The following is a 27551-nucleotide window of genomic DNA, read 5'->3' as shown; positions in this document are numbered from 1 at the left end:
TTTAAAATACCACTCTGGCCATGATGTTGGGAATGACAGGTAGGGGACGAAAGGCAGAGGACAAAATGTTAAGAAAGCCAGAGCCAGAAGACGAGCTGGTGGCCAGGACCAAGACAGCGTGTGGTGGGGGAAGGGACAAGAGACGCAGTGGGTACGAGATATCCGATGGCTCTGAATTAACTGATGGAAGGACGGAGGAAGGCAGACAGAGGGAAGAGAAAAGGCGAAGACGACTTGTAAGGGTCTGGCATGAGTGATCTGGCGGATGGTACCACTTACAAAACCAACCAACAGGGCGCCTGGGTGGCTCAGTGGGTTAAGCCTCTGCCTTTGGCTCAGGTCATGATCCCGGGGTCCTGGGATCGAGTCCCGCATCGGGCTCTCTGCTCAGCAGGGAGCCTGCTTCCCTCCCCCACCCCCGCCACTGCTTACCTGTGATCTTTGTCTGTCAAATAAATACATAAAATAAACTTAAAAAATAAAAAAGGAGGTGTTTTAGCATATGACTCTAAAAGGCGGGGATGGAGGCAGGGACAGGAATATAAATTGGGGGAGGTTAGCTCTAGAGCCCTTCTGGCTTTAATTCCCTACAATTCTGGGGACTCAGAAACCAAAGAGCAGGGAAGAAGTCATTAATAGGAGAAAAAATATACGGAGTCTTCCATAAAGCGCTGTCCTCAGCACTTTCTAAGCATCGTCTTTGTGGAGGCTCAGGACAATCCCCTGAAGTAGGAGCTCTTACGGTCCCTTCAAAACTCATGGAGGTTCGGTATTTTGCCTAAGTAAGATGGGGAAACTTATCACACTAAGACGTAGAGGATCTGAGATGCGAAGCCTGGCCTTTCTATCACCCAAGCCCACGTTGACTGTTAACTACACGGTGCTCAGTGGCTAAGTCCTCCACGTGGAACAAAGGAGGAAGGGCCCATGTGGAGAAGCAGTGAGAGGACAAGTGTGCCATTCACCAATCCCTTCAGGACTTGGCAGAAAGTCTCAATGCTGAGGGAAGGGGCAGGCAGAGAGGCAAAGGTCTACCTTTAGTAGATAAAATATCTACTCATATCTACCCATTGTCTTACATCCCAGAATGGGGGGTGATCTCAAGGAGAAAAAGCACTCAGTGATTTACAAGACATAATAAAGCAGTGTTGTCATGCTTCCAACCCCATAACCTCAAGAGGAAAGTATTGCCTTCTCAGCCGAGTCCTGCAATGGTAAAGGCTCAGCTACGTCCTCTTATCCGCCCGCGCAGGGCTGCTGACTTTCTCTCCTTGTGAGCATAACACAGTGGACACAATCATGCTCAAATCAGGATACTCTCCCCCTGCTGCCCCTACCACACTCCCACACAGGTCAGCTCTGGCTGGCTCTCACAAGCTGGAGATGAGCGTACCTCTGCTCGCAACAGAGAAGAGTAACAGTGTGGCGTCCAGAGCTCTGGGAGAAAAAGCAAGAAATGGAATGCAAGAGAAATCTGACCACAACAACTCCAAGGGATTAAATAAAAATTCTTATGGCTTGCTGGAATCTCACACTGCATATTCTTGGAAATGAGCACGCCATAGGCAAATGCTGAGAATCTTTTATGATAAAGATACTCGGATTGTAACGTAACTGTTGTTATAGATTTGACCTGAATGGGAGAAGAAACTAAACAGAACTTTCTCAAGAGCGGTCTTTGAGGATGGATGGCGCTAAATTCCCAGGGGAAACAGCGGCTCTAATAAAACTTTAAAGACTCCCAACCCTCCCGTAAGAAGTTCTTGTTGGAGAACTAGAGAGACAGGGACAAACACATGTGGGCTGTAGAACAGTGCACTGGCTTCAGAGGCCAAGGGATGAGAGCCCAGGTCCTGGCTGTTCCACTAACTGCTGTGTGAACTTGGGGGAAGCCAGTTATGATTTCTGAGCCTCAATATTCCCATCTATGGAATGGGGATGGAGGAACCCTAACCTAGAATTACCGAGAGATGTTTATAAAAACACCAGCCACAGGCCTTGGCACAGAGTAAGTTCTCAATCAACACTAGACTTTCCTTCTTCTCTCCTGATACGAGCATTTTTTAGATTTTCTTTCTTTATTTATTTAGAAGCAGGAGGGGCAGAAGAAGGGAGGCGGGAGAGAATCTGAAGCAGACTCCGTGCTGAGCACAGAGCCTGATGCTGGGCTCGATCTCATGACCCTGAGATCATGACTTGAGCTCGAAATCAAGAGTCAGACTCTTCACTGACTGAGCCACCTGGGCCTTGATACCGGCATTTTTCATGCAATTTTCTAACCATAATAATAAAAAAAAATGTTTTAATTGCTTCATTGGAAAATACTGTGTCTTCTGGTCCATGAGGTATGGTGGGAAGATTCCTGGAAGTTCTACTTCTACTACTTACAAGTCAGAGCATCTCTGAACCTGCCTCCTGGGCTGCCTCCTACACTCCCCCGCCAGGATGGTAACAGGATCAGAAGGAGACAATATATGCGAAAGCACTCGGAAAACCCTGACGTGCTCTACAGAGGAAAGACCATGCCGCCATGTTGGCGCAGTTCACAGAGAGCTGTCTGTGCCATTCTGCCTATGGGGACCCCAGACTGTGGAGATCCAGCCCACGTGTGAGCCAACACCACAGAAAACCAACCCTGGAAGGAAAGAGATGAGCCAGCTGCAGAGGTGGGGCTGGGAAATTTGGCAAACAATCCAACTTCAGCTCTCCAATCAGATGGAAACTAAGAGTAAGCTCGTCGGCTGAACTGTTTGGGTCCTTTCTGAAACTTGCGTTGTCGTGAAGGGTTCTAGAGCAAGGGGACTAAGTGGAGAGAACAGGGAATCCGTCGGGGTTCGCTTCTTGGTAGTCAAGGAAGGAAGACATGAGAGACCGCAGGGAGAAGTATTCCAGAGGCCGGAGAGGTGGGCAGCACAGCAGAACAGGTCTATGATTCTTCCAGAATAAAGTCGCAATCAGAATCAGCATCCAGGCCCACTGGTGCCCCCCTCTTTGGTTCTCCACACAAATAGCAACAATAGTTACCATCATTATTAGCGACTGCCATTTCTGAACACTGCCCATTTACTGGGCACTGGGCTAAGAGCTGTATCTGCCTCCGGTCACGTGATCTTCCCCACGTCCCCTCTGCAAAGGGAGCCCCCTTATGGCACCCATTTTGCAGATTGGCAAATAGAGATTCCAATTATCTGCTTGGAACATCCTTCTCTTTAAGAATCCTTAATCCAAAAATCTGGAAGATCAAAGAAAGGATCTAAAGGTCAAGGAGATTCCAGTCTCTCAGACAGGCTCTCCCTTGCTGTGGATGAATCAAAACTTCTCTTCCTCACGCTCAGTAAAGCACAGAGAACACTAGAGCAGCCAAGAGAAGATGGGTCCATCGCTCAAAAACCTTGAAGATGGACACACAAGAGCCCTCGTCCCCAGCCTCCTTCGTGACGGACAACTTGGCCCTAACATCACTGGCTCCTTTTCTGGCCCGAGGAGGAAGCTGGCATGAGTAATGGGAGAGCAGCTTAGAAGTGGGGGGAACAGCCTGAGCCAATCAGAGCAATCCGGACAACCTGACACCAGTACAGCGGGTGATGATTTCACTTCCTGCTTCTTATTCTGTACAGAGGGGACAAGAAAAGCCTTCTCTGCCATCACCCTAAAAAAAAAAAAAAAGAAAAAAAGAAAAACGAAAAAGCCGCCAAGCCAGGGCTTGGCAATTAGTGTTGGAGTAAGTGATCATCTTGTGATTGCTCAGCTGGGGCCTGAAGACTCGTAACCGCATTTAGAGGACAGAAATAGAAGAGGCTGAGAGAGAGCAGAGAAACCTGGCCCATTTGCCAGGAGAAAGATGTCCTGACGCTGCCGGGAAATTCACTCGGTTGGGATTGGGGGCGTGTCTTCGTTAGGCGGGAGAAGTTCCTAAATAAACCCATCGATGAAGCCAGTGCTTACCCCTTGACCCCTTCGCTCCTCTGTGACCCTCAGGCTCCCCCTGGAAACCCCATGGAGCCTAGGGGAGCCCCTGGACAGGTGCTGAATTTCTCCTTCCAAGCTGAGCATCCTAATGGCCCCCAATGTACAGCCAGGCCCAAACTGGGGGTATGGATAGTAAACCGTCCTTCCTTTTTTTTTTTTTTTTTTTAATAAACATATAATATATTTTTATCCCCAGGGATACAGGTCTGTGAATCGCCCAGTTTACACACTTCACAGCACTCACCAAAGCACATACCTTCCCCAATGTCCATAACCCCACTCCCCTTCTCTCAACCCTCCTCCCCCCAGCAACCCTCAGTAAACTGTCCTTCTTGCCAACAGCAGCTACTTCGGCAAAAGCTGGCCCATGCTTCCGGGAGAAGACAGGGCCCGAGGTCACGGGCAGGTTCACAGCCATGAACAGAACTACTCCAACCAGACCCCCTCGGTCCCCTAAACCTTGAGAATCTTGCAAAGCCCCAGCAGCCTGTCACTGCCACCACCCCCAGACCCCGGATCATCCCCAAAGAGATGTGGGTCACAGCCTTCTTCTAGGACTTCAAGGATAAGCCAAGGGAATGTTCCAGGACATTCCATTTCAGAAACACCTGTAACCCAAGATGTATCCCTGCTCCCACTTCTGCGACCCAAAGAAACAGGACGGATCTCAAAGTCCCCTCGACTTCCCCAAGAGCGGCAGGTGACACAGTGCCTTGTAAGCCTCTAGGACACGAGCACCCAGCCACTGTCCTTGAGCCATGGGGAGAGTGCTTCTCCCATCTGACAGCTTCTCTCCCCCATGACCCTAGCCCACAAACTGGCTTTCCGTGTGTCCTATTCTGCCATAGCAGCCGTTTCATTTGGCCCATGGGGTTGAAGGGCTTTGTTTTTCATTGCCAGCATTTAAAACTTGAGGGGTTTCCCCAGACCTTTAGCTCTTCTTGAAAGAACAGTAAGTCTGGCAGCAGGAGGCCCCACGTCCACCTAGCAGCGGTCAGCGGGCTGCCCCTTCCGCAGGGGACATGTGGTCCCCAGACTCCACTGCCTCCACCTGAAGGGCCAAGGGCGCTTAGCTCTGTGAACTCCGTATGAGCCAGCGTGAAAAGAAAGACTCCTCAGAGGTCAGAAGAGTCTTCCCCCCAGGGTATTTTACATTGAAATTCAAATCCCCCGTAAAATAAACACCTGGAACATCTGGTCCAAGGCCTTCCTCTGGTCCCAGCCACGCCTCCCGCTGCAGAGTACACACACCAAGACACACTCACCACAGACGCTCGCCTCGCGGAGACGGGGGCGACCGCTGCATGACACGGTTGGAAGGGAGGACTGAAGCGGAGACTTCGGGCCCTGGGCGAGGGCTTTCCGGCGTGTGCCATTTCCAGACGGAGGAAAGGAGGTGTAGCACAAAGAAGGGGGGCCATACTGATAGATACACACACACGCGCGTGCACACACACAAACCCACACACACACCAAGCACTGAGCCTGAGAAAGCACACAGAGACCAGCGGGTGAGGCCAAGACCCGTAAGAAGAACCACTCCTCCCACCACAGTCCTCCAGAAGCCCTTCTCTCTCGCCTTCCCCTGCCGCTACTTTCCGAGAGCTTTCCTGGGGGGCTCCGCGTCTTCACAGGAGAGGCCCATCCAGCGGGCTGTCCTTCCGACGGCAAAGGCCGAGCGCCTCAGCCAGAACAACGGTCACACGGACAGAGGAAAGACTCACCGGCACATCATTGCTCCATTTTTTTCACCCCAAATACAATAGACGCCCCCTCCCTCCCCACCTGGTCCCTGCAGAATCTCTCCTCTCTCAGGGAAGGTGCCCAGGGGATGTCCAAGATGGCCACCATTCTGGAAGAAGGGGTGACCAGAAAGCAAGCACAGCGGGTCGACATTCCCCTGACCAGCTCCCCCAGCTTCCTCTCAAGCCCACCTTCTCCTCAGGACATGGCCGTCCTCCCACTGAACCTCAGAGTCCTCACAGAGATCAAGGCCTGGAGAGAAAGCAGCGGGCTCATGTGAGTCTGCCCCCAAAGGTGTGACCCTGAGGAGGCCCCTCCGCCATCAGACATGGAAGGGAGGGGAAGGGGGTAGGGGAGAGAGGTGCAGACAAGAATCCTACCCGGAGCCCCGTGGCCTGGAACCTGTCCCAAACAAACCTGTGTGACCTCAGGTTACGGGGGTCTCCATTCTCGGAGCCGCTCTCCAGTGAACCCAGAACCTACTCAGACATGGCGCTTGGTCCAGCCCGGCCTTCCCTCTTCTGCCAACTGTGCCCAACAAACAGCGGCACCCAGACACACACTTTGGGCCCCAAAAATGGTCTCAGAGGTGTAGCATTCACATCCCGGACGAGAGGGATTTCTCATCACTAACATTCCCATAAAATCGCGAATAAAAAGCGAACAACCCTAGGAGTCAGGAGGCTCTAAGCCCTGGGTTAGGCTCGTCCTTCTGACAGGAACCTTACAGATGCTCAAATCCCAAACACTCATTTTTAAGACGCAAAGTCTGAGGCCTTGGCACACAGGGATGAAGCCAGGCCTAGACCCCAGGTGGCCAGCTGGCTCCATGGCCCAGCGCCCTCCGTGCTGTGTGCCCCCCACATCCCTGAAGCCCAGGACCCAGCTCTACTCACATGTAGCGCAAGTGGGGGTTCTTGGCAAAGGCCCTGGGCTGGATGCTCCGAAGTCCTGAGTTCTTGATGGTCCTGGAGAGAAAGAGAGAAACAGGGTCAGCAGGGCTTCCGGAGCTGAGGGACATCTGCTCCGGGCTGAGGCTCACAGGAGGTCATGGGCCGCCAGCCGGGCCGGTGAACTGAACGCAATTCCCCATCATCAGTATCGCGGGGCGTCCCCCGGACGGCATCTGGGCCCACCCCCCACGGGGATCTGGGTGAGGGTTTGGGATGAGCTGGCAGCTGTCCTCTCCCGATCCTGGCAACAGGGCTCCTGCTCAAGAATCGGGCCCAGCGGCTACAGGGCTGCAGCCTCCACTGCCTCCCCCCTCCCCAAGCCCCCCACGACCACTAGCGCTGAAGTCCCAAAGGAGGAGGAGTGGGCTGGGAGATTTTGCAGGCTACGGGGGCCATTCGTCAACCAGGGGGCTGAGGTGAGATCACTAGCCGAGAGGCCTGGGTTCAGGTCCTGCCCCGAATCCCTAACTGCAGGCGGGACCACCCAGCCTCCGGTCTTCTGGGCTGATGGGAAATGCGGGAGAGTGAGGGGGTGGCCTTGGAAGCCCCGGGCAGTCCCTAAGTGGGTGGTACCGGCTCTACTGAAAAAGGAACGGAGAAGGGAAGTGCCCAGGGCAGCCCAAGGGCAGCGGGCGTCCCCCCCCCACCCGCCACCACCCATGGCCTTTCCCGTGGCCCGGTGCACTCACAGCTTTTGGAGGCCGGTGTAGAGCTCCATGTCCACGGCATTCAGCGTGTGCAAACCTCGCCAGTTCTCTATGTGTCTGCAGGGGAGGAGGAAAGACAGGGTTCAGGCCGGCCAGGGTCCACAGGAAAGGTACTGTCTCTGCAGCCAGAGAGATCTGGGTTCGAATCCTGGATCGCCCACGTGCAAGCCAGGCCTTCTGCCACATGGCCAAGTGTCCCTGAGCCTCTGTTTCTCCCTCCGCAAGGGACCTTATGTACCACCCACCTGGGGCAATCGGCATGAGACCCAGAGCACCTGGCCGGGGGACCACATTTAATGTCCCCCTCTCTGCTCCAGAGAGCTCTCCTTTTTAAAGACTTGAAAACCAGCTTCCCCTTTGGTCTTCGCAACTCAGATTCCTTCCTCTAGCTCGTGTTTTCCTTTTGGGGACTTCCTAAGGACAGCTCGTTTTCTCAGCAGTCCGGGAAGGCAACACAAATGATGTGGGTTTGAAAAGGGAGAGCAGGCGGGTAGCTTGCCGGTGGGTATGGTTTTTGAGTGAAAAAGCTCAGAAGGAGCACACACCCACTTCAGAGACTCCCAGGGTCCAGACACTGACCGCGTGGTTCCGGTGACCACAGCCCAACCCGCCTGGAGTTCAAGAACACAGATAACTTGATTGGGCAGATCCAAGTCCAGAAAGGAGGGGGCTGGCTGGGGACCAGAGAGGCACTAGGGTATCACAGAAGTAAGGTGAGACCTAGGAGCCCAGCTCCGGCTTCAACTCTGGGACCCAAAACCCAGAGGCTTTGAGTGAGAGCTCTGATCTCTCTGAGCCCCTTGTGTCTTTGTTTGCAAAGGGAGAGGGTTTCACTAGATCAGCATCTTCTCTCCTTCCCCGTCACAAGGTCTCTGTTTAGAGCTTTCTCCCAAGATGCCTCCTGTTTAAGGAGGCTGGTGTCAAGCAGGCACACGATACATTTATTAAGTAATAATTAATTTCTCTTCTAGGATTTATGGATCGAAGATATAAATCACTATTCACCAGAGCTTTTTATCAACAGATATAAACCAGCACTAACTCTCCCAGCGGATAATCAGGTCTGGCTCAAAGCAAAGGAACTTGAAAGTTCTATAAGCAGAGGAGCTGACTTGCCCTAGGTTTGATTACTGCTTTTATTTATTTATTTTGGTGTGGGGGGTGGGGCGGGGATATTGACAAAATGCCAGAGACCAAACAACCTCCATTATAGCTCTTAGGGTCCCCAGATTGAGAACTATCCGGCCACTGATCTGTTAAGGCCCTTCCCAACTCCAGAGCTGTGGGAGATGTTACCACTCCTCCTCATCTCTATCCCGCGGAGCTCCCAGGGCCTCAGGAGAAGGCCCTCTGCTGCCCACCGTGCCCTCCCGGGACCCAACGCTCCCATCACCGGTGGTCGCTCCCCACGGATGTCAAAGTACCCTCTTCAGCCACCCTGCCACGCAGCCGTCCGAGGCACACTGAGGCCAGAGAAACGGCAGCCGCCTTCCCCAGACACCCCCTCCTCGGCCCCACCACACCCGCGGCTCTTCCATCTGCCACCGAGGGAAGCCGGAGCCAGAAAGGCAGCGGAGTGGCGGTGGCCAGGGCCCCTGGAAGCATTTCAAAGCAACACGGTGACAAGGTATGCAGAGAACCCGTTTTGTACCGCATTCTCTCGGGGCCCCCGCTGAGCAGCCAGACACACTGGCATCTGCTGGGGACAGGGACCAGGTGGCCGGGTCGGGACTGAATTCCAAGACCAAAGTCTTCTCCCTGGAAGCCTCTCAGCCCCGGGGCGGTTTGCTCGGTCTGGTCCTGCCAGGGCAGGGCCCCTGGCACCACGTCAGGTGACAAGGAATACGAGGAGGAGTAAAATGACCTGCGCCAGTGCCCCCAACGTGTGTTCACTGGGCCAGCGGTCCGGGCCAACCACCAAGTGAATGATGCTATTCCTACAGACGACCGTTCATTCCCAGGAGCCCGGCCCCAGACTAGGATCTGCTTCCGACAAGCAGCTGTGGATCAGTTGTTGAAGTAAATGAAACTGTTTTCCTTGGCCCCCATCAGAGGCCCGTAAACGTGTTTATATTTATGGCCGAGTTGTCAATCATTGTTGTATTGTATCGGTTTACCGTTTTTTAGCCGTCGCGTCCTGAGGGCCCCACGCCGGCCTGTCCGACGTAGGCTCACTCGGAGACGCAGCTGGACAATGAATGAATTCTTTGGTGCAAAAGGCTCCCTGGTCAAGAGACCTGGGCCCCTGCCTCCGCTGTCGGGTCTGAGGCTCCCCGCACGGGGGAGAAGAGCCTTTGCACACCCGCCGTGCCATGGTGCGGGGAAGAGCCTGGGCTCTCCCGAGCCCGGTCGACAAGCTACATTCTGCGGGCCAAATCCAGTCCACCACCTGTCTTTGTACAGCCTGAGGGCTAAGAATAGTTCGTACATTTAAAAAAAAATCAAAAGCAGAATCCTAATTTGTGACATGCGAAAATTATATGAAATTTAAATTTCAGTGTTCATATCCATTCAGTGACTGGTCTGTAGCTGCTCTTGTTGTACAAGAACGGAGCAGAGCTGAGGCAGCGAGGCAGAAACCCGCCTTCTATAGAAGAAACTTGCCAGCCGGGCTCCCTACCCCCCTGCCTCCAGCCAGGCTGCCCGGACGCACATCCTGGCCCCATCACTACCTTTGTCCACGTGTGACCCCGTCCAGGGGACATCACCTGTCTATGCCTCAGTTTCCTCATCCGTCAGATGGGCTAATAAAATACCACCCTCCCACCCCGGGTAAGAGTGACGCGAGACTGGAAAGGCCCCGTTAAAAAGCCCGGACAGAACGGCAGCTCGGGACACATAGTAAGTCCTCAGGGAGCGCGAGCCGGGACGGTTATTTTTAACCCTGTGCTTTGCAGAAACTGAGCAGTCTTTTCTCAGTTTTTGAGCTAAAAATGGCATCGCGGTTCTGCTGGAAGTTGTCATTTCTCAGCAATCATTGATAAAAACTCCATGTGGCAGGCGCGTGGAGGGGCAGTAAGTCTGTCATTCATGACCTCCAGGAAAACTGCTCGGGCAGAAACGAGGAACAGGTTCGGGGAATGCACAGCCGGCAGCCCAGGACGGCTTCTGAGGCAAAGGTGCAGCCTGTCATTTGCTGATGACATCGACGGGGCACCTGCCAAGTCCGCTGGTGACTCACCAAGTGATGGCTCGGTACCAGCCCTGGGGGTCAGCTGTGAGAGCTCGGTGGGCTGCTGTGTACTACAGGTTTAAGTGGGGAAGGCAGGCTCTAAAAACATAATGGGATAAAGCTGACCCTAGGTTTGGTTTGCCTTTGTTCGTGGTAAACAGTAGTTACCTTGACCTCTAGTATGTGGCTTCTCCTTCTATTGTGCTTTTCTGGATGTCGGGGCTGTCTTCCCTGAGCACTTAATGTTGTCACTTCAAAAGCAATCGATGATGATCATTGTTTAGACGAAGGTTTGACACTTGAACCCTGTGAGGGGCAGTTGCTGGTCACCCCCATTCCAGGACCACAGGCTGTGCGGGGAGAAACCCATCTCGCCGTGGGAGAGAAGGAGCTCAGAGCCATGCCGGGAACTCAGGTCCGTGTGGGGCTGCCGAATTCTGCGTTCGCCCGCTCGGGCACAGAGCGCAGCCCCACGGGGATCTGCACCATTGTTCTCAGTCTGCGTGCTTTCTCCGGGAACAGTGAGGGGCGGCGGCAGAGAGGAAGCTCCCATCCTGACTGAAGCACCCCACCTGAGTCACCTCTCAGACAGCGGCGCTCAGCGGGGGTCATCCTGCCCCCCCAAGGGACACTGGGAAATGTCTGCAGATGTTTTTGGTGCTCACAGCCGGGAGGAAGGGAATGGGCAGAGGCCAGGGATGCTCCTAAAAGAATCCACAGGTGCCCAGGACAGACCCCACAACAGACAAAAACTGTGCCAGAATGTCGACAGTAGGGAAGCTCTGCCTCATGTAAGGCTTATGCCTGAAGATGACTAGTGAAGACTGCGTTCCATGGGTTGAAACAGCAACAGTTCTGAAAATGACTGCTTTGGGGGCACCTGGGGGTGGGAGGGGGCTCAGTTGGCAAAGCATCTGCCTTCGGCTCTGGTCATAAGCTTCAGGCGCTGGGATCAAGTCTTCCCCCTCTCCCGTTGCCCCTCCCCCGACTTGTGCACATTCTCTCTCCTCAAATAAATTTTTCTTAATCTTTTTTTAAAAAAATGACTGCTTTGCAGCAAACCCTAAGGTTTGCCTCTATAGGTCCCTGGGTCCAGGTGATGGCATCAAAAGCTATCCCCAGACCCCCCGCAAGTCAAGGGCATTCCTTGAGAGGAAATGAGGGGCTCTTTGGTGCGCTGGACCATGGGCCAAGCCAGGTTACACATCCCAGAAGCAATAATGTTCCCCTCGCCCAGCTCTGGCTGGAACCCACTGGTCAAGAGTCCCCACCGCCACCCCACCCCCACCCCCACTGAGAGTTCCTCTTCCACATGGCTTACTCCTGCTTCGCAATGGGAACTGCCCCATCCAAGGAGCTAACTCAGTGCCCCGTCCCTTCCTTCTGACCCCCGCCCTTCCCGGAACCACAACTCTTCACCAAGAGCGAGTGTGCCGCACTTTTCCAGAGAGACGGGAGGAAGGGAGGCTTAATTCACGGCAACGCTGAGCAACCAAGCCGGAGCCTGGCTTCGGGCTGCACCTCCGAAAATCTCAGTGGGGTCTAGGTGAGCCTCTGTGGTCAAAGAACATGCCGCTGTCAGGTGGGCCGGGGTGTGCGGGAGCCGAGCGACCGTGCCTGTGCCCGGCGTCTTCGGGAGCAGGAGGAAAACCAGCAGAAATGAAGCCACTCGCAGTGACTCCCAACGACAGGACCCGGTCCTGAAATCACAGATCGCTGCTTCCCCACCCATTCCGGGGATGAGCTAGAGCGCAAGGGAAATATTAATTAAAACATCCAGGGAAGAGATAAAAATCCTTTGTACTAGAATAAATTCGACTGTGCTTTTGTATCATCACTTTCTTCCTCCTTCTGTCTGGCTGGAGCCAATATGGAAATGAATTGGCAATCTCCAAGCCTATAAAAATGAGATGGTACAGACTGTGTGGTCCATATTTTAATTAAAAACATGTCATGTGGATATGTTTAAGAGTTGTTTATAACTCCAATATTTAAGTCCTATACATAGAAAACTCTAGAACACTGAGACATCCACCCCCTTCCATCACCAGGGGACTGAAGTTGACGGGAAGGCCCACGAGAAGGGCAAGACAGGTGTCTCCCCTCACCCAACAGACCGTTCCTCGTCGCAGGGACATTCGGCAAGACAGAACATTGGTTGGTGGGACCAGCGAGCATCCTTCCTTCCCTTACCCATGGCTGGCCAGGTCTGCAACCTTTCTTCCCTCCTCCCTTGCTGTAAGATCACCGTCATTTTCACTGTGACTTCTCACTGCTATTAACGAGCTGTTCTTCATAACCGAATTTTCCAGACAACTAAATTTAAAGGCAAAACCTTTGCATGTTTAACTTCCTTGCTAGCTGTTTCTTTTTCCTCCTAAAATGCATTACACACCTCCTTGCCTTTTTAAGCAGAGTAGACAGAACGTGACTTACATTCCTTGATAATCTTGGATTATCATGACCAAGCGAACTAACCCGCTGAGCTGTATCCCCCAGGGATGCCCTCCCAGGCTCCTGAAACAGGCAGAATGTGCATCCCGACCCAAAGGGCCCTCCTCTGATGTGACTCCTAAATTCTAATGGTTCTTGTGTCCATTTTCAGCAGCTTCATGGCTCTTCCTGTGCTATCGGGTTGGGGGCCATCAGCCCCCACAGCCTTTCCTCCCTTGCAATGTGCTGCGACCAGGGTGCTTGGGAGCCCCTGCGAGCACAGAGGCTAAAATCACGGGTGCCCTGGAGGCAGGCCTACCAGGAGCAGACACCAAGCTCTGGCCCCTGAGAGCTGGATGCCCCTGGGTCAGCTGCTCTCGAAGCTCTCTGGTCCTCAGCGTCCTTACAGGAGATCCGGTGGGTGTGAGGATTAGAGGAGGCAATGACTTAGCCCTTGAGTCAGTGCTGACACATCACACCAGAGTGAGAAACAGCAAACTCCACCATTCTGCTGGAATCGTGGAAGTAAAAGTAAAGAGAATCTGATGAAAGATCTAAGAAAACGTAAACACGCACACAAACAGGTAGATATCCGTCCTTGTCTTCTTTGTTTCTAATCCCCTTTCTGGGTAATTAAGGTGGAAAGATAAGCGAAGTATTCTTAGATTCTTAGAGGTACAGTTATAATTCACATTTTCCTGGCCTAAGCGTACACCACTAATATTACAATCCATACATCTATTCTTGGAGGCACATCCTGGCAGGAGGCGGCGGAAAAGGGCATCTCTCGGATGTTCCACTCCAACACACAACCCAAGAGCTTCAGCTAACACGGCGGTGCACAGATGCTCCCTCTCTCCAGACACCTCCCCGTCAGATCTGAGGCTCCTATCCCCTTCTCACCTGAACCCCGATTCGAGGACGGAGGCCTGACCTGAAGCACGGAGCTGAGTACCTGCGGAGACTAGCCTGGGATTCCGTTTCTTAACAAATCCGCAGCAGAGCACGTGCACGCCGGAGCGCCCGTCTGCGTGCACGCGCACGCACTCGTATACGACGAATGTGGCGTGCACTTGACTTCGAAGCCTTGTAGGGCCGTAAGGAAATTGATTTGTTATCCAGGCATATTATGTCTAGTGATCCAGACAGAAGCATTAGCTTTCAATTATCTGATATGTTTAGCATTACATACAAACCGTCTGGGGCAACAGCTCCACGGAACTGAGGCACAGGGGGGGCTGGGGAAAAGCCGCACTGGGTCACACCAGCCAAGTCACCCGGCTCTCTCTCCCTTGACAGCTGTCAGGGGGGATCCAAGATGCCTGGGGAGCTGGACCTGCGAGCCTGGGGAGCCTTCCTGGGCTGACAGCCCCGCATGCCAGCACATTAGCACACCAGCTCTCCAAGCAGCTGCACGCCAAGGACCACGGCGAACCAGCCCCGCATCTGGGACCCCCGGGACGGCAGAAAGGAACATTCGCATCGTGCAGTGAGCAGATGGGAAACAACAGCATCTGTGTCGGCTTCCTGATCAACTCCAGAGCTCGTGCCAGGAACGGGGAGCATTTGTGCACACACCTGTGTTCCTCAGGTGCTGAGATGCTCCGTCTGCTAACAGACAAAAAGATCAAGGGCACACCCCCTCGCTACTCTGATAAGAAAAGGCCTGACTCCCAGGAGTGAGATTTCCTCGGGGACTTGGCCAGTTCACAGGGAGCCCGGGCTGTGCTGCTTGGCTTCCCTACCAGAGTCCCAGGTAGGGGGACCAGACCGGCCAGCCCCTCGCCGGTCTAACAGCTGCCCTTCATTTGCACCACAGGCTAGGAAGGCAGGCAGGTGGGCGTGGGCTGGTGACCCCAGCACGCCCACGCATTAGCACCCCAGCCGTGGCCACCTCTAACCTGCAAACCACCCCTGCCTCCTCACTGGGCCCCCTGCTGGCACTCTTCCCCATCAAGAGTCTCTACACCTACCCACTCAACTCTCCCTTGCTGAAAACCCTCCACCTGCTTCCCACGGTCCTTACAATACAATCAGGATGTGCCAGGGCCCACGAGGTTCTGCACACACTGGCCTCTGGCTGATCCTATGGCCCCTTCTCTTAACACCTGCTTGTTGTCTGCACCCCCGCCACGCTCTCCTGCCTGTCTTTAAACACGCCAGACTTATTTCCAACCAGAACTTCATGCAACACTTGGACTGGCTCCTTTTAAGCCCTCAGGGCTCCCTGCAAAGGTCACCTTCTCAGAGACGCCTGCTCTGACCCTTATGTGAGCACACACACACACCCCCCTTTTCCCTCCAGCTGCTCTCTGGCAAAAGCCCCGTTCATGTCCTTCACAGCCCTTAATAACCATCTGTAATTGTCTTATTTGATTATTTGATTACGTCTGTCGTCAGTGTCTATAGGCAAGAACTATGACGCATGAGAACAGAGATCATATCTGTCTTACTCACCACTCGCTCACCTCCAGAATCACAAAGAAGGGCAGGTACCCCAGGATAAGTGTGTACTTGGGATCCCACCCAGGTTGGGGCTAAGCGGCCACCTCCAAGTCCCCCCTCACACCCAAGGCTTTCTATGCTTGGTGCCGGCACGGTCCTCACTCTGGGCCCTTGGAGCAGCCCAGAGGCCTGGTCGGACTCCACGAGCACCTTGAACTTGTTCCCTGAAGAGGGATGTGGCCCAGGCCCATTCAACATCCCAATCAGGGATGGGTGTCTTAGGGAATCACTAGGGGGCCCACAAATGGTGATCCGAGAGGTCTGGGGAAGCCCATGGACCACTGATGCTCAGCGTCAGGAATGGGGAATTGGGCAGGCCTCCCTCTCGCCGAACAGAGAAGGGGACGAGACGGGCATGCTGCTGGCCCCTGGGCACACCATCTTCATCCTTCCCTTGCCCACGTGACGATGGCTTTCAGCAAATCAGGAGGTCTCGGAGGGCCCGGACCAGAAGCATGCGTGCCCCGTGCCCCGCAAATGGTCGGAGACATCGGAGGGAATGAATGGATGAACGCACACATTAGGAAACGCTCAAGGTGACGGACGGCAGAACTTACCCACCCAGCACCCCATCCGCCTCCCGCAGGGACCTCCCCCCTCCCTCGACAAGGACTCATTCATCTTTTTTCTTCCTCTCTTGTCTGGGCTCTCACTTTCTCTCTACTAGATTTTCCCGTCAGCATATGGACATGTTCTAGAAAAGCCCCTTTAAAAGGAAAATCTCCTTCCCACCACACCCTCCTCCAGTGACTAACTCATGTCGCGACACCTCTCTGTGGCCCACGTTTTCAAGAGGATCTATCTCCCCCTGCAAGCCTGACTTCCTTCCTTACCTCCCTTGAATTCTCCAACCCAATTAGTCTTCGGTCCCGGCTGCTCTAGGGAATCTGCCCCGCCAAGGTCACGGTGTTGCCCACGCTGGCAAACTCCCCAGAGTGCTCCGCGACCCTGTTACTCCGTCTCTCGGGGGCATTTTACCTGGTTAACCACTCGCTCTTTCTTGAAACATTCTCTTTACGGATTCCCGAACTTTACCGTCTCCTGGGATTCCTTCTACTCCCCTGGTGACTACTTCTCAGTCTCTTCCGCAGGGTCCATATGCTTTGTCTGAACCCTAAATGTTGGTATCTCCCAGGTCTTCTGCTGGGACACCTTCTCCCGGCCACGCCGTGGTGATCTCGCCCACGTGCTGCCTCTGAACAATACCTTACACGCCCAGAGCATCCAAAGGTGTGTCTCTGGTCAGACCTGCCCGCTGAGCTCCCGACAGATCAGTAGGTCCAAGACCAGCGCGTGGCTTTCCTCTCTGTCCTAATAAATGGCACCAGTGTCCCCCGAGCGTTGAAGCCAATCTTCATCACTGAATGCTCCCTCCCCTCCCGCAATACCCACACCTGAGCTGTCCGCCTCCACAGAGACACCAGCTCTGTCCCCTCCCCACAGCATCACCTGGGCCCAGGCCATCGTGACCACTCCCAAAAGGCCACTGCCTCCCAGATGGGACCACTGCTGCCACTCTGGCCTGACTGAAAACCGGTCCTTCACTCAGAAGCCAGAATGAATTTTTTGTAACATAAATCTGATCACGCCCTCCCTTCCCCACGGCACCCGCCCTCCAAAACCAAGCTTCCAGGAGCTCCTCCCGCCCTTACGAAGAACCCCAGCCTCTACCATGGGAGCGGGGTCCCCGCATGTCTGGCTCTGGCGTCTCCTGCCTCAGCTCGAACGAACCGACCCTGGTCACTCGGCCCTTGTCTCAACGGCCTCCTTCCCATTCTCCAAAACACCAAGCTCTCTGCCTCCTCTCAGGGCCCTGGCACTTGGTTTTGCCCTTAAAAGCACATGGATTCTCCTTAAATGTCATCTCCTCGGAGAGGCCTCTCCTGACCAAACTAGCCACAGTCATTCTCTATAACCTTCCTCCAGATCAAGTGTTCTCAAAAGCCAAGGGCGGATTCTGTCCCCCAGAGGACATCTGGCCATGACTGGGGGCTTTTTCGATTGTCACGACTGGGAAGGTCTAGTGGGTAGAGGTCAAGGATGTTACTAAAAATCCTACAACACAGGGCAGGGACAGCCTCCTCGGAACAAAGAATGACAACAGTGCCCAGGCTGAGAAATGCTGGTCTAGAGAGTTCCTTTATGCCATTTGGCTCAATCTGTCATTCCCTCATGTATGTGCTGAGTGTCTACAAGACTCGGCCCAGCTCCCTGAACAGAACAGAAAATTCGAATGAACGAATGAATAAAGGACTTTCCTTCCTCAGGACCTGAGGACCTTATAACACATCGCAAAAACCCTCTAATTACTGAGGTCTTGACGGGACCGGCATTTTCTCCAACGATTTGAAGAGACTAAGGTATAAATAAGTAAGCTGCGTCCATGGGGTTGGGGGTGTAGGGAGTAGGGGGTGAGTCAGAACTCCATGGCCCCTGAGAGACACTCTCCTCTTGTCTGCAGATGAGAGTCAAACTGCATTGATCATAAAACCTCCAATCCTGACCAGACAACTCAGCTTTGAACTAGGAAAGAAAGAAGAAGTCTTTGATGAACCGAAGAAACAGCCCGAGGCAGGGAGAGACACATTGACTTTGACCCTTTCTCCCCAACGGGCCTTGGAGGAGAAAGTCTGAGCGAGAAGGAGAGTCTGGTCCAGGCCAGAGCAGCTGGCTTGAAAGTAATCCAATAGAGCAAACACTTTGCCTAAAATCGGCTGGCCCCAAGGGTCCTGAGAACGCTGCCCTTCGGGTGGCCAATTTCCTTAGGAAAATATGAAATGGCCAGGCCACCCTTTACTGAATTATAAAGCACTTATCACTTCTTTAATAACTACCCACATGGAGGACTTAATTCACTCAATATGGAAGTTATAAAGGCAAACCAGCAAGTGAGCATTGAGCTCAAGTACACTGCATAAAGACTTATGAGGGCAATATTCTCCCCTATTAAAAGGGTAGATTTCCTCACTGCAACTCTGCCTCCGAGTTAATGCGGAAAACTCCTCCAAGGCCCGGGGCATTTTCATTCTTCGAGGGTAATTCCAGGTCCGCTGGACAGGAGGGAGTCCTTGACTTCGCGGGAATGATTATCTCCGGACCCGGAGGGTGTCAGAGTGATTCGTCAAGGTGACCATCAGAAAGACGAGATCACACTGGTGGTGCCTCGCGCTCCGGGCACAGCACACCAGAATGTGAGCAAGGCAGGATGGGGCAGAGGGGTGGCCTGGGAGAGGCCTGCAGAGTGGGGGGCTGCGGGAAGGGAGGAGGCACCGCGCAAGACGTCAGCGCTGGAAGGGATGCTGGCTTGCAACAGAGCCCAACAGGGAAGGCATTAACAGCATTAGCCCTTGTAATCTGGAAGCAGACCCGCTCCGGAGTTCCTTAAGGTTCCAGAGGTTTCCATGTAGGGGGGCTGGAGAGATGGTCTCCCTCACTCGGTGAAGGAACTCGGCTTTTTCTCCTGTTAATTTCTCTCTTCCTTGCTTTGGCTTGGTGAGCATCTTCCTTCCCTCCGGCCGTAAGCCGTCTGTTCTTCTCCCCATATCCTCCCTCTCTTGGAAGGCATCTCTATCTATTCACATGACTTCAATTACTGCCTAATTAGAGATTATTTCCAGTTCAGCTCTACCCGGAACGCCCCACCTCTCCCCCTCTCCTGTAGTTCCTGTTCCCACCCCACTCATTCCCCTGGGCTCCCCAAGAGCAAGCATGGACAGACAGCTCGTTCTTACCTCCCAGAATCTCCCAAACTACCTCTTCTGAGTCCTCCCTGATTTGAAACATCGCGACAGAGCTGCTGCGCACATTTCAAAGGATGTGCAACACCAGGGGGCTTGCGATGGCTCACACAGTTCGCTGTGTTTAGAAGGAATCAGTGGATGAGCAGACAGAGCTGTGATTGATTAGTGATGTCTGCCATGGGCACAGGACAGGAAGAGACCACGGGAGTGCCATCTATTAAGCACATTTATCCGAGAAGCGGTTTGACATCTCTCTCTGGCTCTCGTTCTTTCGTAGATTCAAGACCTGCCAATCCCTCCTCCAAGAGATTCCTAGTAACTAACTTGCCCCATTGGAGAGAGCCTCGTGCCCAAAAGGACATTACCCCCTTATACCAAACTTTTCGGTTTCCAGCCTATGAGCTCTACCTTGCTTGGGGCTCTATGTTCTCAATGATGACCTTGAACATGTCCTTCATAGGCTCAAGGCTAACAACACCCAACGTCTAATAGATGCCTCGCACTCCAATCCAAAACTTTCTTAAGGAAGGCTTCATGCTGTGGGAAGCCTATCAGAGTGAAGGGAAGGGTTTATGTAAAGAGCCATGGACACTTTGAGGACAGAAGTCACTTTTCCTCTACCTGTGCCCCACCCATCGCAACACTGAAATGCCTCCCTGAGGCTCCGATCCAGAAGCAGAGAGGAAGGGGACTTGCTGCTAGGACCTGCCCGAGTGGCTTCCTCCCTACACCCGCCCCATCCCGCTGTCATGGAAGACAAAACATGAAGCAGCGTCAGGGAGGTGTGCTGTCGTTGGCAGAGAAGCCCGCCTGTCAGGCCTCAGTTTCTTCATCTATAAAGTCAAGACAGGGATGCCGGTTTCATGGAAGCATCACAAAGATGAACGGAAACAGAGTTTGTGAAAGATCTAGCACGTTGTTTGGGATACCCTAGAGCTAACCCTATGTTGATTTCCCCTCGAAAAACAAAAGCAGTGTGACATAGTAAGAAATACATTTGGTCTCTGCTCTCCTTTCCTAGCACGTAGCTCCTAAAACCCTTGGAATGTCCAAGGTGGTAAGTGTCTTTCTGTCCGCTAATAAGGTGACCAGTGTTTGGGGGCTCCTGGATAGCCTCAGGCTGGGGGTTGGGAGCCAGGGGAACCAACCATAACCACAGGGTCCAAACGGTCAGCTCCATCCGATTGGAGGCTAACTTCCTCACCAAAGCCAGGATCTCATCAATTACACGCCCATAAAGAAACCTCCATAGAAATCCCGAACAACAGGGTTCAGAGAACTTCCGGTTTGTAAAAACATGGAGGCCCTGGGGGGGCGGAGGCAGTGACTGAAATGGCCTGGGAGCATCGTGCCCTTCCCCCGTGCCCTGCCCCATGCATCCCTTCCACCTCGCTGCTCCTGGCTTGTCTTCTTTTATAATAAACTGGTAATCGATCGAGTACACCATTGTCCTGAGTTCTGTGAGCCGCTCTAGCAAATTACCGAACCCAAAGAGGGGTCCGGGGAACCTTCGACCTATAGCGTGTTGGTCAGAAGCCCAGGTGACTATCTGGGGGCCAGTGCAGTCTTGCTGGACTGTACCCTCACCTGCGGGGTCTGACGCTAACTCCCAGTCCAGAGTGACAGAACCGAACTGGATTACAGGACACCCACTCGGTGTCCACAAAGAACCGGAGAATTGGTTGGTATGGGGGCAGGTCACACATTTGGTGGCCAGAAGAGAGGCTTCGGGAGTAGAGAAAAAGGAGAGAGTTTTTCTTTGCACGCTGTCCCTGGACTGTGCAGGGTCTGAGGTCGGGAACTGGGGCCTACAGAGCAGCAGAATGACGCAGCGGGACGAGGCAGTGACGTGACCGTAGTGCGAAACCCTCTTCCCGTCTGTCCCCACCTGCTCTTTGCAAGTCGGACACACAAAGCCCTCGCTGCAGGGCCAGTTCCTCTGGCTTCCTCAGAGCCACCGCCTCTCCCCGCCAGCTCCGGGGCACCCCGGGGTTTGCAGAGCGGCACACCCAGGGGTTCCGACAGCCGTATCCTCTTCCTCCCTCCGCCAGGCTTTCAGCAAACCGCCCTCACCCAGCTGCGGCCATCAGCCAACCAGCCTCATCCCCCGGTTACGGTGCAGGACTCCTGTGTCCTTGCTGGCATACGAATGCGACCCTGTCACCTCTGCATCCCGGCACTCCATGCCTGGCTTCACTCAGAAGAGCGTAAATTCCTTGACAACAGAATCGGCCATATGCTATTGCGTTGGGTCCCCTCCTCCTCCTCGTGCTCATCCGGTGCTCCCGGCGACTCTCGGCAGACCCTCCTTTTTCCCTTTTTCTTTTTTTTTTTTAAGATTTATTTATTTATTTGACAGACAGAGATCACAAGTAGGCAGAGAGACAGGCAGAGAGCTGAGCAGAGAGCCCGATGTGGGGCTCGATCCCAGGACCCTGAGATCATGACCTGAGCCGAAGGCAGTGGCTTTAACCCACTGAGTCACCCAGGTGCCCCTCAGCAGTCCCTCCTTGAAACAGGACCGGGGTTGGGGGTAAGGGGGTGTTCCATCCTGTGGGAGGGAAGAGCTGTCCAGGGGGTGTGGCAGGGCCAACATTCAATGTCAAGTGTCAGAGGCGCATAAACCACAGAGCCACGGACGGAGACAGATGGACGCACGCTTCTCAGACCTCCTGCGGAGAGTCCTGCTCAGACCACCACCCCCACCCCCACCCTTGCTAGGTCACGAGCACCCCGGCTGTGCTGTCACAGAACCAGGGCTGACCCAAGGAAAACCTGATAGAGCACAAACTCGGGCCCAAACGGGTCTGCCCAAAGGGCTGGCTCAGGGGCCCCAGGGCTTCTTCCCAACCCAGATCCTCAGCTCCGGGGTCCAGGTGCCGGGAGGGGTGGGGGAGCGGGAGAAGCTTCCAGGAGGAGTCGGGAGGCTGGAGTACTGGGGGGGCTCACTTAGGGGGCTCAGGACTGCAGATATTTACCCACTGCTGTGGGACAATTTCACCATTTTAACTTCCCGGCCTTAGAGGGTGCGCGCCGGCGAGTATCAGCTCCGAGCAGAGACTGTGCTTCCCACAGGACACTCGTGATCCTGTCTTACACTCTTTGACAGGCCTGTCTCCCCATGAGATTCTGAGATCCTTGAGGGCAGGGACTGTCTTTTATCTCAGCATCCCCCAGGGCCACACGGGCCGCCTGGTTCCTTAAAAGCCCTCAGTACACTTGGCGTGCATGCAGCAGGAACTGTCCCTTCCCGAGCCCCTGGGGGAAGAGCTTTTACTATCCTGAAAGCGGCAAAAGGAGGCCCCAGGCACCATCTGGGGAGTCCCCTGGAGGGACAGGAAATGTGAATGCAGCGAAGACGCTGAGGGATGCCCAATTAGGGGGCCAGGGGACACATACCCACTGGCGGCCGACTCTCCACACTGGGAGTACCAGACATGCCAAAGTCAAGGAGGTACTCTGCCTCCAGTTCCAACACCTGGGGAACTTGGGGAAGCCAGCACTTGGCCCGCATCTAGCAGACATTCCTCCTCTGAAGGCTAGTAGGGGCGAGGTTCCCGGGGGCCCTTAGGGGCTGGCCGCAGAACAGAGCTCAGCAGGTAGGACTACCCAGGCTCCCACCCCCCAGCGCAAGAGCACAGGAGGGAAGGTAGTGTTGGCACCCAAGGAATGAGTGTAAGGGAAAACCCACAAGCTGGAGAGGGGAAAGCTGTGGCCAGAACATACTGGGGATTTTTCAGGTCACACCCTGACCGGCTCTCTTCTCGCATCATGCACAAGGAGAAAGAAATGCAGAACCCCTGGCTGTAGGGTGAGGGTAAATCGGCAGCATTACTGAGCACTGCCCAGGAGCCTCTGGCTCACGCAAACCTGATGCTCTCACCATGAGGAAGGTTTATGGTCAGAAGCCTGTTGCAGAGCCAGCCGGAAACACCCCGACCCCACAGGCTCATGGCAAGCCTGGGTTGGGGCTGCCCAGCCTGACCTAACCTCAGCAGCGCGTGGGGCCTGGAACTCTGCTTCTTCCCTTCATTTATAAACGTGCAGCTGCCTCGGGCCGGCACCTGGTACACCTGGGGCGGCCTCCTGCTGTGTGGCATCGTGGCCCCCGTGGGCACCTAGTATAAGTATTCACCAGCATGACGAGGTCTCTATCCCGGGCCTGCCACTCCATGCAGGGCTAGGACAGGGGTCCCGCCCAAGTCCTGGCTGCTCAGCTGGACCCTAACAACCCCACAGCATGCCGGCCTCCCTCCCCCGGGGCATGGGCTCGGATCCTGCACATACTCTCTCGTCGCACTCTTGCTGATAACCAACGGGACCGATTTCAAACGGGGTGTACTCCTGTCTACCCCTCGGAAGCACAGAATTAACCACCTTGTGTTAACAAGAGCTCTGCTGCCCAGACTCCCCCCATATTAGAGGCCACGGTCCGCCATCCCAGCCCTGATCAGACTCAAGGCCCCACGTCCTAACCAGCAGAATCCATGGGAATGGGAAAGCTGACTATACTCCGGGGACCGGTGCAGCTGTGTCAGTGTCCCTTAGACCTGAGCTCACTTGTCCCCAGCTTCCTTCCTTTTCTCTACCAGTAAGCCACTGGGAATTCAGAATGCCTAATAGCTGTGCCTACCACCCGTGGGTCCCAAGGGCCCTGTCCCTGGGCTCTAACGGGGTGAGGCCATGGTGGGGCCCCTCAAACCACCCACCACGTTCAAGTCAAGAAGGCAGAGCCCAGGGCAGTGCAGCACTAACATCTCTTAATGGGCAAAGACTGCACGGCCGCTCGTCTTCAGCTCAGACCGTGGGGGAAACCGTGTGCCAAGCTACATGTGAGCAGAGGGCCCAAGGTGCCAACGAGCCTCAAGGACAACACTCCCGGCCCACGCCATTGGCACGTGGGGGTGGCCCTGGCCAGCCCACCCCGGAAGAGATGGCGCTTCAATCTGTGTCATGGAAGCCACTGCCGACAGGTAGCTTGGGGTCCCACAGTTCAGAAGAGGAGGCCAGGACACCACCACGTTGGGATTTTTCTTTATGGAAACTGCTTGCTTGCTGAAGTCCCCCGGGTCTGCCCACCAGGGGTCCCCCTGGAAACAAACATCTGCAGAGGGCAGGCTCTTGGTGCGGATGGCAGCTTGCGGAGACCCGCGTGGGTGGGGCTCTAAACGATTCGGACTCTCTTCACTCCTCTCTTTGCAGAACATAGCCGGTCTCCAGGAGGTCTGGATTCCTGGAAGGGGACTAAGGGAGGGCTGGTAAATGCACTCCAGGAGAGCCAGGGGGCCGCACGTCGCCATTCCCAAATACCTCTCAATGGCTTCTCCCCGGGGGAGGACCCCTGCCCAAACCGGCCCGAGCCCTCCCCCTGGTCTGCACCTCTTGCCTTCCTGGTGCTCCGGGAAGTAGCCTCACCCAGGGCAGGGAGGCCGTGGGGCGGTCTTCCTCGCACCACCCCACTCCCAGTCTGCTCGGTTTCTCCCAACCTCGCTTCCGTTGGCCCGTTCCCCCACTTCGCTGGCTCTCTCTCCCTTCCTCTCCCTTCCCTCCCCCAGCGGCTCTCCTGCCAGCGGGTTTGTGCCGTCTGAAACCATGGCCGGCGGCGCCCGACAGAATGCCACATTCTCTAAGGCAGAAGCCTCCAAGAGCCCAGCGAGCGAGTCAGGATGTCTGAAGGCCATCCAGCAACCCCCCATGGATGGTTATCTGGGGGACCTACAGGGCTAAAGGTGCACGTTTTGCTAAGAGATCCATTCACGCTCATCTAGAGAGTGTCTCAAGCTGGGCTCCAGATGGGTCCGTCCCCCCGAATTCTTCAGAGGTCACCTCTGTCACTGGTCCCCCCACTTGCCCCACAATGACCAGGATACAGCGTTTTTCCCGGAGAAGACGCTGCTGCCGAGAAGAGTGTCCCAGGTCTGCAGTACGGCGACCAACTGTCTTGGAGACCTGTGTCCCCAAGACCTGTGTCCCCAAGAGACTGAGCAGGTCCCATGGGCCTGGATTCAGCACAAGGGTGACAGCCTATACCAACCAAAGCCCAAGACCACCAAGGTAAAGACGAGAGACTAGCATTGCCGATTCCCAAGGAAACAGGATTAGGCGGAGGCTGGATCAGGCTCTGGAAACCCTCAGGAGCAAATACCACGTGTCCTGGGCTGCGCTGATTTCCCTCCAACCATCCCACTCCGTGCTGCTGCCTGACTTCCAGCTGTTGGCACCTGCATCTCTTTGTCATGTTAAAAAGGAGGCCGTGGGCTCAAAATGGAGTCACTTGTGCTAAATTCCACATCAGCAAACCAAGCCTTAATACTTAGCCGAATTGCACTTTCAAGCCCCCAGGAATGTGACTTTGAACGAGCTAACCTGGAATTTTCTGGTCAGCCCTAGGTGGTAATCCACTGATAGACAACTTTTCTACTCTCCTTAGGAGGGGACCCTGGCCTAAAACAATACATTCTCTGCTAATAGACTCCTTTTCTCCACTCTGCCTTTAAAAGCCTTTCTTTTCTGCTGCTCCTTGGAGCTATTTGCTAGATGGGACGCTGCCCGAGTCATGAATCATTGAACAAAGCCGAGCAAGATCTTCAAATTTACTCAGTAGAATTTCTGTTATTTAACAGATTTGGAGGCAGCACCAGGACTGAAGTAGACTTCCAACGGCCTCGGGAACAGAGAGAAACACGGGCATGGTACCCTGGGGACACTCTGAATTCCCAGTCTTTCTTGTCATTTCTGAGAGCCGTGTGTCAGTCCCCTCTTAGATCTGGGCTCTGCCCTCTTTGCACTGAGCTCCTGATCTAATTGACTGTTCAGTCCCAATTCCCAGGATTTTTGAGTACAAAACCCCAGCACTTAATTCCATGCCAAGACCCACGTGGGAACCATGAGGGGCAAGTACGGAGCTCCTTATCATGCCGGGCTTCAGGCCATGGTCCCCATTTGTTGAGGTCTGTTGGTTTAACCCTCTCCCCAGTCTAAGGCTCATGGGAAACACCAGTGGCGCATGTGGGGCTGCCACGGACCTGTCCAGAGTAACTTCTAGACCCGGGTCGGTGGCTCTGCCCTCCGATGCCACCCTGGGAACTGCTGGTAGTTTAATCTGCAGCTTCCTGTTTGCTTGAAATCCTTCCCCGGACTCTACATAGGGGACTGGCAGTGGCAGCTATGGTTCTCTGCTTGTTTGGAATCTGTCCACCATCCCCATTCTCTGAGGTCTGCTGGTCCAGTGTTCTCCCCAGACCCAAGTTCTTCGATGACTGTGGAGGTCCCAAGTTCTGTTTCCGGGGTCACTGTTGGTTTCCGCTAATGCGCACGGGAGGTAAAGGCTAATTGCTAATGGGGATCTCAGAGGGCAAAGCGCCGCTGAATTGGTGGGCACAGGTTGAGCATTTAAAAGCTGTTAGAGCACTCGCTGCCCAACCCAAAGACTCCCCTGTTAGGAGAAGTTGGTCGCAGGATGAGTTTGACTGTCACCAGGCCACCTGCCAACCTCAAAAAACATGTCCGTGCAATCCAGCACACTGTAAAACACCACACAATCCCCAATCCTGAGGCATATCCTGCTTAGGGATTAATGTGGTCTTGAGAAACCCAAAGGCTAACTAAAATAAAGAAAGAAATACGGCTGACCCTGGAGCAACACGGGTCTGAACTTGTGAGAGTGGACTTATATTCAGATTATTTTTTATAGTCCAGTATCGTAAATGTATTTTCTCTTCCTTATGACTTCCTTGATAACATTTCTTTTCTCTAGACTTCTTTGTTGTAAAAATATATACATCTATATACATAAATATGTAATATTATATATAATATATAGTATTTATGTATATATATAAACATATACATCTATAATACATCCCAGATACAAAGCATGTGTTATTTGATTGTTTATGTTATCAACATAATGTTTATGTTATCAACATATGATGACCAGGTTTCTGGTCATCAATGGGCTATTAGTAAATACATTTGGGGGAAGTCAAAACTTATACACAGGCTTTTGGCTGCAAAGGTGTTCAGCACCCCTAATCCCTTTGCTGTTCAGGGATCGACTATAATAATAAAAAAAAAATGGGATCTTTAATTTCCAAACAATCAAACTTGCCATCTTTCAGCACACGTTGTTATTTTATTTCTAAAACCTGTAGTCCCGGAAGCTGCGAATATCTACAAAAAGGGCACAATCTTACTAAAGACAACTCAGAACTACAACGGCCATTAGGGGGACATTCCAATTGGACAAGATCTTTTACTTAAGAACTACACTTGACAGTAAAGACGCTCATGACTAGCAAACAGAATGGGATACCTATTTTAATTGGTA

At 53.8% G+C, this 27551-nt stretch overlaps 1 protein-coding gene across 7 annotated transcripts in view; it reads right to left on the bottom strand.

The window, feature by feature from the left end:
• Nucleotides 1-27551, bottom strand: part of NTRK3 (neurotrophic receptor tyrosine kinase 3) — a 382186-nt gene that overhangs the window by 298748 nt on the left and 55887 nt on the right. For all 7 annotated transcript variants that reach the window (XM_032342082.1, XM_032342076.1, XM_032342077.1 and 4 more), the window contains 2 exons: nucleotides 7355-7429; nucleotides 6609-6680 (listed from right to left, as the gene is read on the bottom strand). In XM_032342082.1, the coding sequence (XP_032197973.1) occupies nucleotides 6609-6680; nucleotides 7355-7429 (147 nt within the window). The remainder of the gene's footprint in view (nucleotides 1-6608; nucleotides 6681-7354; nucleotides 7430-27551) is intronic.

The sequence above is a fragment of the Mustela erminea genome, chromosome 5, assembly GCF_009829155.1.
Source record: "Mustela erminea isolate mMusErm1 chromosome 5, mMusErm1.Pri, whole genome shotgun sequence".
NCBI classification, from domain to species: Eukaryota; Metazoa; Chordata; class Mammalia; order Carnivora; family Mustelidae; genus Mustela; species Mustela erminea.
Note: the sequence above shows the minus strand (reverse complement) of the source record. Positions and strands in the feature narration are given on the sequence as shown.